Genomic DNA, 12,500 nt, shown 5'->3' on the forward strand with positions numbered 1-12,500 from the left:
AATCGGAGGCGTCAAACACCATTCCTCATTCCGTTCCGTGCGTTACAATGAGCCCCGTCCTCCGATTCCTACCTCCGCCAGCCTCCCCTGCAGTGTGGTTATGTACTGTTCCATAGCCTACTTGCAGACTGGTAGGACATCTTGTAGTAGTCGAAGGGTGCCATGGGTCTCAGCCAGGTGATGGTGACAGAGTCCTCGGTCACGTAGGACACCACCATCTCTTTAGGAGGGTCCATGCCTACAGAGGAGACGGTGGTCAGAGTACTACTTGCAAGCAATGGTTAGCCCCCAAACCCCTGCACCATCACTCCGCTCTTCCACCTCGGCTGCCCGCCTGGCACCGCCACCTCTACGTAGATGCAGTGGCCACGCCACTCGGTCACGACTTTTCACTGTCCTGGCGCCCCGCTGGTGGAATGAGCTTCCCACTGCTGTCAGGACTGCAGAATCCTCTTCAGGCTACATCTTAATAGTCCCTCCTAAAGACCTCTTCACGCCCACTACCCCCCCTGTACTAACCCTACCCCATACCCTAGAGACCTCTTCACCCCCACTACCCCCCCTGTACAAGTTCTCTCCTGTTAATAATAAAAACATTAAAAAAAAAAGGCTTCTGGCATTACGACTGCCAATGGCCCCTGGTCCGAGCATTGATTACTTTATCTTATGATGACTGTTGGACAGATGATTCACTTACTTAAACAAACGTATTTGTTGTAAGTCGCTTTGGATAAAGGCGTCTGGTAAACGCCATAAATGTAAATGTAATGTAAATGTAGAGTACAACTTTGCTGTACGCCATGAACGTGCGAACTGTACTTCACAAACTGCACGACGTAAACATCACTGGAGACATTGGAGACGTTTTGCGGAGACGGACGTAGCCGCGGTGCTACGGTCGCTAGCAAAAGGAAGATCTGAGCGGTCGTACGAACAACCTATAAATATGTTCCGATTCATCAAATGATATCACACAAACACTGTGCCCTGCTTGTATTCAATATGTCCCCCCCCTTGTATTCAATATGTCCCCCCCCTGTATTCAATATGTCCCCCCCTTGTATTCAATATGTCCCCCCCCGTATTCAATATGTCCCCCCCCTTGTGTTCAATATGTCCCCCCCCTTGTGTTCAATATGCCCCCCCCACACACAGACCCCTCAACCCCCAGCCACCTTTTCATCATTGTGATTTCAACTGTATACAACACAGGAGAAGCACCGTTTTATCATTCATATTAGCCGCACGGTCCAAACGTGTTGTGTGTTAAACAGCCTGCCGGTCAGCCAAGAGAGGACAGAGGAAGCGGAGGACATTTGCATTGTGATTGGCTCTGCTTGCCCACGAGGGATTATTCTGTGATTTGTCCACGTTTCCCCCCCCCCCCGAGCGTTTACTGCGGTGACAGCAAAGGTTACCGTGGAGACAATGTGAGCAAACAATTAAACCCCGAGCGTCTAGGAGGTCTGGAGCTATTTACTCGGCGAGAGAGAAGAAGAAAGGAACGGATGGATGGATGGAGAGATTGTTTTTGTTTATTACTGTTATGGATGGAAGCCATGAATCTGCTTGTATACCAACTGCCACTGCTCCCGTCCTCCCAATTTCCATTATGATAATTAATATCATTCACAAGCAGTGAGGACAATTCATAAGTTGGGCTTCATCCTCATTGAAATTCTGCAAGTATGAAATAACCCCCCCCCCCCCCCCCGCCCCCCCCGCGCCTCCTCCACCCCGCCCCCACCCCCAATGTAAATAAGTTGTGATTATTCATGTATGCCTATCTTTAATTATTTTCCATTCAGCGCGAAGCAAGCTGGAATAGCTCAGAACTGAGACTGTGTGTTTTGTATGCAGCGTGGAGCTGGCAGACTGTAGGAGACTACGGCGTTGTGTTCCAGCAGGTCTGGCCTGCGTTCACCTGCGCGGGAATCTAAATAGCATATGGTTGGGCTCTGTTTTCATGATCCCTCTCATATTTACCACAGGAGGTGCACCACTTCAAACATAACGAAGCACAAACACAGCCCTCCCAGCACTGCATAGACAGAGATAGATATATATATATATATATATATACCACACATTCTATGCATATTTAAGTTAAAATGTACGGGTATGCAATGGCTCAAAGAATGTATATAGAATATACAGTATTTATATTTTATATTCGATATATATATGTATATTAATATATTTATATATATGAATCTCTCTCTCTCTCTATGTATATATATATATATATATATATATATATATACACACACACACACACACTCACCAAACACTTCATTAGGAACATCTGTCCACCGCTATCTGTCCACCTTCTCATGGTGGAGGTGGTGTAATGGTGTGGGGAATGTTTTCTTGGCACACTTCGGGCCCGTTAATACCAATCAATCATAGCTTGAATGCATATTGAATATTAATACTGTATATTCTATAAACATTCCATGAGCCATTGCATACCCGTGAATGTCCATAGAATGGGTGGTATGCTAATGTAGCATACATTAGCACCAAACCAACGGCCCATAAATGCATGTGACTGACAGCACCACAGCTCTCTGGCCTGGTGCCTCATCTGCTGTACCAGGCCAGTCTCCGTACACAACCATGGGCTCTCCTAGAATCAGAAAACACTGGCATTGATAAAGACGTTGGCATTTATACAAGAGTAATCAGATGACAGCTTGCAGGTGTCCCTCTCCGAAGAGTTAATAGCTCTGTGTTTACTGAAAGAGAGAAACACACACACACACACACACACACACACACACACACACACACACACACACACACACACACACACCACACACACACACACACACACACACACACCACACACACACACACACACACACACACACAAAGAAAGAGACTCAGACAGACAGATAGACAGACAGACAGACAGAGAGAGAGAGAGAGAGAGATACACAATACATCTTTCTCCTCCCTCCACCTGGCAGCTGTGAATAACAGACATGCAGACAGCTGAATATATTTCCCCGACACATTTGCGTCGACGAGGAGGGTAATTAAGAGAGGATTACACACAGACGCATTAATAAAGCAGTGAAAGGTGGAAACAGTGCTGCTGCAGCTGTGTGCAGAAGAAGAATCCTAATGAGGAAGTGGAAAAGACAAGGCCAGGAAGTGTCTGGGTCTGGCTGGTCGCGTAATCTTGCTGACAAACAGCATCTCTGTTCCCCAACCGACTCCCGACACGTGGGCTCTATACGGTACGACAAGTTTCGCGTCTGCAGAAAGTTCGGTTATGACCTTCGGCAGCAAGTGTGTCGTTGCGTTGTGTTGTGTTGTGTTGTGTTGTGTTGTGTTGTGTTGTGTTGTGTTGTGTTGTGTCAGCAAACTGTCAGGCAGAGTCAGATGTCAGCGTGACCTCGATCAGGGTGGGTCATGCTGTGCATACAGAACAACTGAAGTCAGTCCAGTCAGTCATTAAGACTTTTAGCCCAGATGATTTCCCTGTACGACCCTACATGACAATGACACACGTGACACGTGATAGTCCGACGTGGCTGTTTCCAATGCAGATGTTCGGTACCGGAGGTCATTCGACGAACCCTGCGTGCCTAACACGGAGTAACCTTGCCTGAGACCCTCAAAACTTAAGCTCAGCGGGCTACCACAGTCTTGTAGCGCACAGGAGACCCAGGTTCATACCTCCCGCTCAGCCACAGCGAGTTAAAACAGCACCTATGACAAGGGAGGCGGCGAAGGGTTCAAAGGTCACGTCCGCCCTGTACGATGACGAGGCTGACGGTGTGGTGCGGTGTGTAGGGTGTGGTGGTGCAGGAGACCCAGGTTCGAACCCCGCCCCCCTAGTCGGGTCACACACGGATAAATACCTGTGGTGAGGGAGGCAGAGATGGGTTCGGAGGTCACGTCCCCCTGTATGGTGATCAGGCTGACGGTGTAGGGGGTGGAGGGGAGGAGGCCCTCCACGGTGGAGTGCTGTTTGGACCCGTCCAGAGTGACCTTGGACGTGTCGGTACCGTCCTGCGAGGAGTAGCTGAGGATGAAGAGGTTTGCGGGCGGCGCCGGGGAGCTCCATGCCACCGCCACCGAGTCGAACGTGATGTCAGACAGGTAGAGCTGCGTGACCGGGCGGAACCCTAATGGGGAGGGGAGGGGAGGGGAGGGGGGAGAGGGGGGGGGAGTCACAGACGATGGTGTCATAAAGGGGGGAGGTGACCGTTGAGGTTGTCAGTGTGGCTGGCTTTGGAAGCGGGGGGGCGGGGACAGTGAGGTGGAATGTAGCATGTAGAATGTAAAATGAAGCGATTAGAATGAAGCGATTAGAATGAAGCGATTAGAATGAAGCGATTAGAATGAAGCGATTAGAATGCAGAATGTAGAATGAAGCATGTAGAATATAGAATGCAGAATGTAGAATGAAGAATGCAGAATGAATAATGTATTAAGTAAAATGTAGAATGTAGCATGTAGAATGAAGCGTGGATAATGTAGATTGTAGAATGCATAATGTAGAATGTAGAATGTAGAATGTCTGCTGATGACTCGTCAGTTCTCTCAGGAGGAAGTGTGAGCCTGTCTGACAGGAAGTAATGAGGATGATGATGATAGGCAAGCATGACTCGAAGCTCAGCTGGAGACGGCAACAACAAACACACCGTTGGAAGCCTGAGGTAATGAAGACGGAGAAACGGCGGTGGTGAACGTACAAAAGAAAGGGATGATAATGTTGACAGATGAATAGATGAAATGAAAGCATGTTCGTTATTCAGTCTAGCCGTTTCTGAAAAATACAGCAATAAAAGAGGCCGGGAGAAGTGTTGTCAACAACAAGAGATGGATAGATGGAGACCACAATGCCAAGACAGCCCACTGTCTGATGGAGAGAGATAGAGGAGGGTGAGAGAGAGAGAGAGAGAGAGAGAGAGAGAGAGAGAGAGAGAGAGAGAGAGAGAGAGACAGAAGGAGGGAGAGAGCAAGAAAGAAAGAGAGAGAGAAAACAATAAAACGGGAGAGAGAGAGAGATAGAAACAAACAAACAAAGAGAGACAGTGAAAGAGGGAGAGTAACAGAGAGAGAGAGAGAGTGAGAGAGAGAGAGAGAGACAGATGTGAAAAGTTGAAGATGTTCCTGCGTTCCTGGATGGATCAATGGATGAAGGATGGAGGTGTTGTGATTAGCCAGCATGTGTAATGACCTCATTAGCCGGTGTAAATTATTTACCTTCACTCACTCCTGCGCCATCAGCATCAGCGCGCTATCCCGTACGCTAATCTGTATTCAACTTCCCAGTGGTACTGTCATATTACATACAGCACACGCTCATATTTTACAGTAATCATTTCTAGTTAGGACATAATTACCGAGGCAGGCGCCGCCCTGAGTAAGTGGCTATGTTGTTCGAATCAACAACTAGGTGATGTTCGCCGTGTACTCATTCCATTATACTGAAGTTAGGAAGTGGTTGAGACGTCAGAGCGCCTTGGCCAACAACACGGTGGATTAGCGACTGTATTGGTGAAGTATAGCGGAGTTATTTGTAAGTTCTTTTGTTTGTTAGTTATTTAAACCCTTCATAAGCCCTACATAGCCCAGTAACTACCTGTGAAGGATTAATAAAGCCTTCATAAGCCCTTCATAAGCCCTACATAGCCCAGTAACTACCTGTGAAGGAGTTAATAAAGCCTTCATAAGCCCTACATAAGCCCTACATAGCCCAGTAACTACCTGTGAAGGAGTTAATAAAGCCTTCATAAGCCCTTCATAAGCCCTACATAGCCCAGTAACTACCTGTGAAGGAGTTAATAAAGCCTTCATAAGCCCTTCATAAGCCCTACATAGCCCAGTAACTACCTGTGAAGGCGTCGATGGTGGCGGCGGTGCTCTGCTGCCTGCCTCTCTGCGCCGCCACGGTGATGGTGTACTCCGTCCCGGGGTCCAGGTCCTTCAGCGTGGTCGTGGTCACGTCCTTGGGCACGGTCACCTCCGTGGTCAGACCGGAGGAGGAGGTGTAGGCCACGCGGTAGTGGTCGATGGGACCCTGGACCACACCCCAGAGCAGGGTGATGGAGTCGTCTGTGGAGGCACTCACGGTCAGGTCCATAGGCACGTCCAGACCTGCAGAGACGGACCAACACAGTACACTCATTAATCAACCTGTCTGTGTAATAACATAGTAATTACTGTAGTAAAAACATAGTTATGGGGATTAACACAGTGAACGCATCAATCAACCGCCTGTGTAATTACATAGTAATTACTGTAGCAGCAACATAGGGATTGACATAGTGAACACATCAACAAACCGTCAAACCTCTTCAATGTCTGTGTAATGACATACTAATTACTGTATATATATGTCAATACATAGTTATAGGGATTACCATTGTTAACATGTCAATAGACTGTCAAGTTCTTCTTCTATATGTATAAAAACATTGTTATTACCGTAATACAAACCTAGTTGTATTAAAGGGTTAAGTGAACGTAACGAAGAACATATCCTAGTTGGACTTATCGAATTGGACGTATGGACACGACATCATGACAAATGACCGCCAGCTTCTTGAAAGCTTTGTAGCGCTGACATCATCCATCAACTCTTGTCTGTCGTAGAGCAGGCGCCGGAGTCTAACGGGTGACCTTATCCCCCCTGCGGAGGACCCTCGAGAGTACGCCGATCTAAGAGCTGAAGTACGAACCAGTCGACTGACTCAGCCCCGGCTTTGTACGGCGTGTAAAGAACTCCTTCATTGTGTTCGGTTGAACGGCCGGCGTCCTTGGTAGCGAGGCCAGCCGTGTTCTGTGTTAGATTGGCGGTTTGAGCAGTTGAACACAAAGGCGTGAAGTCACTCACCAGTCCTGGCGTTCATGGTGGCGAGGCCAGCCGTGTTCTGTGTTAGATTGGCGGTTTGAGCAGTTGAACACAAAGGCGTGAAGTCACTCACCAGTCCTGGCGTTCATGGTGGCGGGCGTACTCTGGTTGGCACCCTGGAGGGCGGATATGCCAATGCCGTACTCAGTGCCTGGCAGCAAGTCTGTGTTAGAGGGAGAGAGGGGAGGGGGGGGGGGAAGGGAGAGGGGAGAGGGGGGAGAGGGGGAGGAGGAAGAAAGAGAGAAGGAGAAGGAGAGAGCGAAAGAGCAAGAGAGAGAGAGAGAAAGAAAGAAAAAGACAAAGGAGAGAGAGAGAGAGAGAACAATAAAGTGAGAGAGAGAGAGAGAGAGAGAGAGAGAGAGAGAGAGAGAGAGAGAGTGGGAAGGGGAGAAGTAAAAAGAGTGTTCACGAACGTGTGACAGACAGACAGAGAAACATACATCCTGTGCACTCCAGCCGACACTGACAAAGAATGATTTAATTTGGAACATAAACAGACACTATAAGATATCACAGACACTATAAGATATCACAGACAGAGGAGGCAGATGGAGGCTTTCATAACAAGGCCATTAAAGCTACACATTAATAACTGGAGCCCTGCCAAGTATCGTGTTCATCAATATGTTTTCTTAAGACTCCTGCTAACCCCTTTTTTGGCGCATAATTAATCTCAGAGTATCAGCAAATCGATAACTCGAGAACTACTGTGAGTTTCTCAAGTTACAGTAGGGGAGAGAGGGGGGAGGGGGAGAGAGGGAGAGAGAGAGAGAGAGAGAGGGGGAGAGAGAGAGAGGGAGAGAGAGAGTGAATAAGAGAGAGAGAGAGAGAGAGAGAGAGGGAGAGAGAGAGAGTGAATAAGAGAGAGAGAGAGAGAGAGAGAGAGAGAGAGAACACTGATTGCTTTCACCATGTCGAGTACTACCCCAGTACGTGCCCTTTCACACACACAGCATATGATGCCTTTCATTCGACATCTTAGAAACGGCTAATGTCTAGCAACAACCTTTCACTGCCCGCGCGGATCTGCTACCGAGGCAGACTCTACATTTGAGACTTTCTTTTGACTGCTTCCTCGACTTCAGTCGTCTTTTGAAGCCTCATCCAGTCTCACCCGACAAAAAAGCTTTTCAATATCCGACTTTACAACAAAACAACACTATCAGCGGTGTCTCAGGTGTGCTGAATAGATATTCACACTGCTGACACCATGGCTTCCAGGGCACGGGTTATTAAACCATGTCCTGGACTGTAAATCTCACTTTCTATGGACTGGGGACTCTCCATTGGGGATGCTTACTGTACTCGTGGGATTTAGGTCACTCTTTGTTCAGAGAACTGGCCCTAAAACACTGAAATCTTACATTTCAGTCAGTCAGCAGACATCGTAATCGGTCTGTACTATACAGTACATACCAGGGGAGGTTGGTGGAGGTAGAAATCGGAGGATGGGCTCATTGTGCAATGCATGGAACGGAATGAGGAATTCCATTCCATGTCTTACTGTACAACGGGCCCATCCTCCGATTTCTACCTCCACCAGCCTCCCCTGTGGCGTATCCCTGGGACACATTTCCGTATCCCACACACAGCTACAACCCAACATCCCCTCGTCATTTCTACAAAACAAACCGCTGTGAAGAAGCTCTCTATAGGGGCACTTAGTGGCGTAGCACACTAATGCGCTTACCACATAATCACAAGGTTCCTGGTTCAATTCCGACCCTCGACATATCCTGCATGTCATCCCTCCTCTCTCTCACCCATCCTTCCTGTCAACCTCTACTGTCTCTATCCCAATAAAGCAGAAATGCCCTAAAAACATATAAAAAAATAAAATAAAATAAAAAGCTCTCTGTAAGCTGTAAATGAACCCTACCTGTGAGGGTGGCACTGCTGGTGGGTCCATCGCTGCGTGGTACTAAGATCTTGTCGTACTGGTCCCCGGCCAGGGTGGAGTACACCACCTGGTAGGCCTCCACCTCCGCCTCGCTGTTGTCCCACTCCAGCTCCAGGGTGGTGGAGGTCTTGGACACGGCCCGCAGGTTCTTGGGGGCGTCGATCTCTGAGAAAAACGACAGGACTGACAAAGTTGGGGCCACTGAGACCAATCATCAGAAGTGGGAGGCGGTTTCCACATGAACTCTTTTTCACATCAGACAGACAGACAGACAGACAGACAGACACGGCAACACGGGCGAAGCTATCAGCATTTTCTATATTGACTATTCCCAATCAATACTGCATACAGGCAGTGCAAATTACAGTTCGCACTGCACAAAAATCAATGCATCAGATTGACCAGCGATTTCATCACGCGATGAATATGCTATGCTCAAGCGGCTGCTGCTGCAGGGGGCAGTGTGTTGCAGCGTGTTGCAGCGTGTCGCAGCGTGCTCCAGCAGCCCCAGTCCTCACCGGTCGTGAACTCCGTTGACACGGCGCCGCTCTCGTTCCCCTTCCGGACGCCGCTGACGGACACCTCGTAGCGGGAGCCGGGCCTCAGGACCTGCAGGGAGTACTGGCTGAGGGTGGGCTGCAGGCGGAAGGTGGTCTTGGGCCCGTCCGACCCCACCATCCCGTAGCGCAGGACGATCTGGTCGATTTTGGCCTTGGGCGGCGTCCACTCCACGAACGCCACCGAGTCGGAGACGTCGCGGACGATCAGCTGGGTCGGGCCATCGATCACTGGGGAGGAGGAGACGGGAGGAGGAGACGGCATCAGCTTACATAAGGCAGGGGTTATGATGGTGTTTGATGGTATAGTTTAAGAGCATCAGCTAGGTAAGGCAGGGGTTATGATGGTGTTTGATGGTATAGTTTAAGAGCATCAGCTAGGTAAGGCAGGGGTTATGATGGTGTTTGATGGTATAGTTTAAGAGCATCAGCTAGGTAAGGCAGGGGTTAGAACACCCCTGGCCCCTCCCCTGGCCCCTCCCCTAGAACACCCCTGGCCCCTCCCCTAGAACACCCCTGGCCCCTCCCCTAGAACACCTCTGGCCCCTCCCCTAGAACACAACATGTTCATATGCAAGCAGAGTGTCAGAGGGCAGGGCACTCCATTTTAGAAAAAGTTTTTCTGGAAACAAAACAGCATTCGTAAAATAAAATACCCTCTTTAAAGGGATCGCATTCTTCGATAGCTACCAATAAAACATGGCCGTTAAAATGATTCTGAAGCTTTTACAAACCTTAAACGTTACATAGTGGACTTTTAAAAAATCAAATACGGTATCATTGCTTTTTATATTACTGTTCAGTACGATCCTTGTCTGAGCACTGTAAGAGCACAGAAGGTGTTGAAAGCAGTGTTGAAAGCAATAAGCAGCCATTTAGTAACCGTTGACAACGTGAAGCTTATTAAGACAGATGAGAGAGCCGGGCACGTCACCGGAACGGCTACATAAACATGCCCAATAATTTAATTGTCACCATGGCAATTGTGCGGATCTAACCATCATTAGATTAAGTGTGTGAAAAAAAATATAATTATTACCTGACAAGGAAGACACATTAAAACGGCTCAGTGTCTACCAAGCAAGCGACGTTTGAAAACACATTTTTCAAAGCACATCGTCACTGTCTAAGTGGCAGACCTAGCATTGAGGTGCCTTCGGAATTGTTCATGGTTGTGTGTTCTGAAAAGCGCTGATTGACTTTCTTTGTTAATTAACCTGCTTCTTGCTGTAGGTAGAGGGAACACCTGCTACTTTAACAGGCGTTGATACAGAGGTGTATAAACTGCTTCTCCCAGGAGCTTGACCCACGGACCCACGCCTTCCTGACTCAAACTGTTCCCGTAGGAGGCTTGACAGCTAAGAGGTGTACTTGACAATGTATATGTCACTAGAGAAGAATGTTACAAAGAAAGAAGTCTCTCACAGGAACTTGTGTGTCTTTTTCGCTTTCTTTCTCTCTCTCTCTCTCTCTCTCTCTCTCTCTCTCTCTCTCTCTCTCTCTGTCTCTCTCTCTCTCTCCCTCTCTCTCTCTCTCTCTCTCTCTCTCTCTCTCAATATACTGAAGTGAGTAAACGGTAGAACCATTATTTTCTCAAAGGAGAAAGTCTTTAGACACACTCTCTCTCTCTCTCTCTCTCTCTCTCTCTCTCTCTCTCTCCTCTCTCTCACTCACCCACTCTCATTCTCTCGAAGAATAAATCTTTACACACGTAGATAATTGAGTGACATCAAATTTGTCTTCCTTTAGCCAATAAGGTATCTGGGCGGTGTGAGAAAAATTAATGAGCGCTCATGAATTATTAATTCCTACTTAATTACAAACGACAGTTGGCCTGGTGGAAATTAATGATGTTTTCACTGCGGACACGCAATTGGAATTGTTATGGAAAAGGTAAATTGATTCTAATCCTCATGTCTCCCAGCTGTCAGTCTGGTGGAATTCCTGGGTGAACTTTACATTATGTGCATAATTGCTGGCAGACCAACCCCATTCGTCAAGGTGACGTTTCCCATTAGTCCTTGCTCTGTGATGCATGTGCGTGTGTGGGCAAGTGTGTGTGTGCATGCGTGCCTGTGTGTGTGTGCGTTAATGCGTGCGTGCACGTGTGTGTATGTGAGTCTGTGCGTGTGTGTGTGCGTGCACGTGCACGCGTGTGTGTGTGTGCCTGCGTGTTTGTGTGCGTGCGTGCGTGAGTGTGTGAGTGTGTGTGTGTGTGTGTGTGTGTGTGTGTGTGTGTGTGCACACGCGTGCGTGTGTGTAAGTGACTCCCTCATCTTCAGTGTTGGTTCTCTGAGCTTTATCCCCCAGGCTTACAGCCAATCACCTTGGCAGACATGTGCCTAAGACCTCCTTCATATCACTCTGAGTGGCATCAGGTGGACATGAGCAGACCAGGGGAGGCTGGTGGAGGTAGAAATCGGAGGACCGGCTCATTGCAATGCATGGAACGGAATGTTTGATACCACACATTCCTATCAAACCCACACGTGTTTGATACCATTCCTCATTCCGTTCCATGTGTTACAATGAGCCCGTCACACGTGTCGATGGTATGTGATGATGATGGAACCAGATACATACATGTGGTACCAGATACATACATGTGGTGACGGTGGCAGACACAGGCTGGCTGCGTCCCTGGTCCTTGAGCGCCAGCAGGTTGACGGTGTACTCCTCCCCGGGCCTCAGGCCCGTCTGGTGGAAGGAGGTGATGGTGCTGGGCAGCTGGGCTGTCATCCCTCCATCATTGTCCTGGAAGAACGACAGAACAAGCTGACCCTGATTCGTTCCATCTCTGTTGTACAGGCCAAGGGACACTCTGTACTCCATACCAGTCCTGGTCCTGGGGAGCCGGGGAGCCGGCCCAGGTTTTCGTCCCAGCCTTCCCCGCGCTACGATGAAACTAATCAACTGATCATCAAGAACCTGATTAGCTGATTCAAGCGTGTCAGTGCTGAGCTGGAGCATAAACCTGCAGTGCTGCGGCTCTCCAGGACCAGGAGTGAGTGTCCCTGGTGGGCCTGAGTCTTATGCTGCGAGGGCTGCGTTCAGCAGGGCACAACGTTGTGGAGGGTTGCTATAGGGCGGACAGAGGGCCTCGCTGACATGCAGCACCGATGAATACGGCACATAGCGTCGAAAAAAAAACTATTTGATTGATAGATAG

General features: G+C 48.5%; 1 protein-coding gene across 1 annotated transcript in view; it reads right to left on the bottom strand.

Moving 5' to 3' along the window:
* The window catches only part of tnr (tenascin R (restrictin, janusin)), a gene marked incomplete at both ends in the record, with an annotated part of 45,990 nt that overhangs the window by 21,328 nt on the left and 12,162 nt on the right, over positions 1–12,500 (bottom strand). Inside the window, 7 exons of the mRNA XM_083689613.1 lie at positions 122–238; positions 3,873–4,139; positions 5,854–6,117; positions 6,948–7,037; positions 8,754–8,957; positions 9,293–9,562; positions 11,935–12,085. Of these exons, the coding sequence (XP_083545739.1) occupies positions 122–238; positions 3,873–4,139; positions 5,854–6,117; positions 6,948–7,037; positions 8,754–8,957; positions 9,293–9,562; positions 11,935–12,085 (1,363 nt within the window). The remainder of the gene's footprint in view (positions 1–121; positions 239–3,872; positions 4,140–5,853; positions 6,118–6,947; positions 7,038–8,753; positions 8,958–9,292; positions 9,563–11,934; positions 12,086–12,500) is intronic.

The sequence above is a fragment of the Argentina silus genome, assembly GCF_951799395.1.
Source record: "Argentina silus genome assembly, chromosome: 18".
NCBI classification, from domain to species: Eukaryota; Metazoa; Chordata; class Actinopteri; order Argentiniformes; family Argentinidae; genus Argentina; species Argentina silus.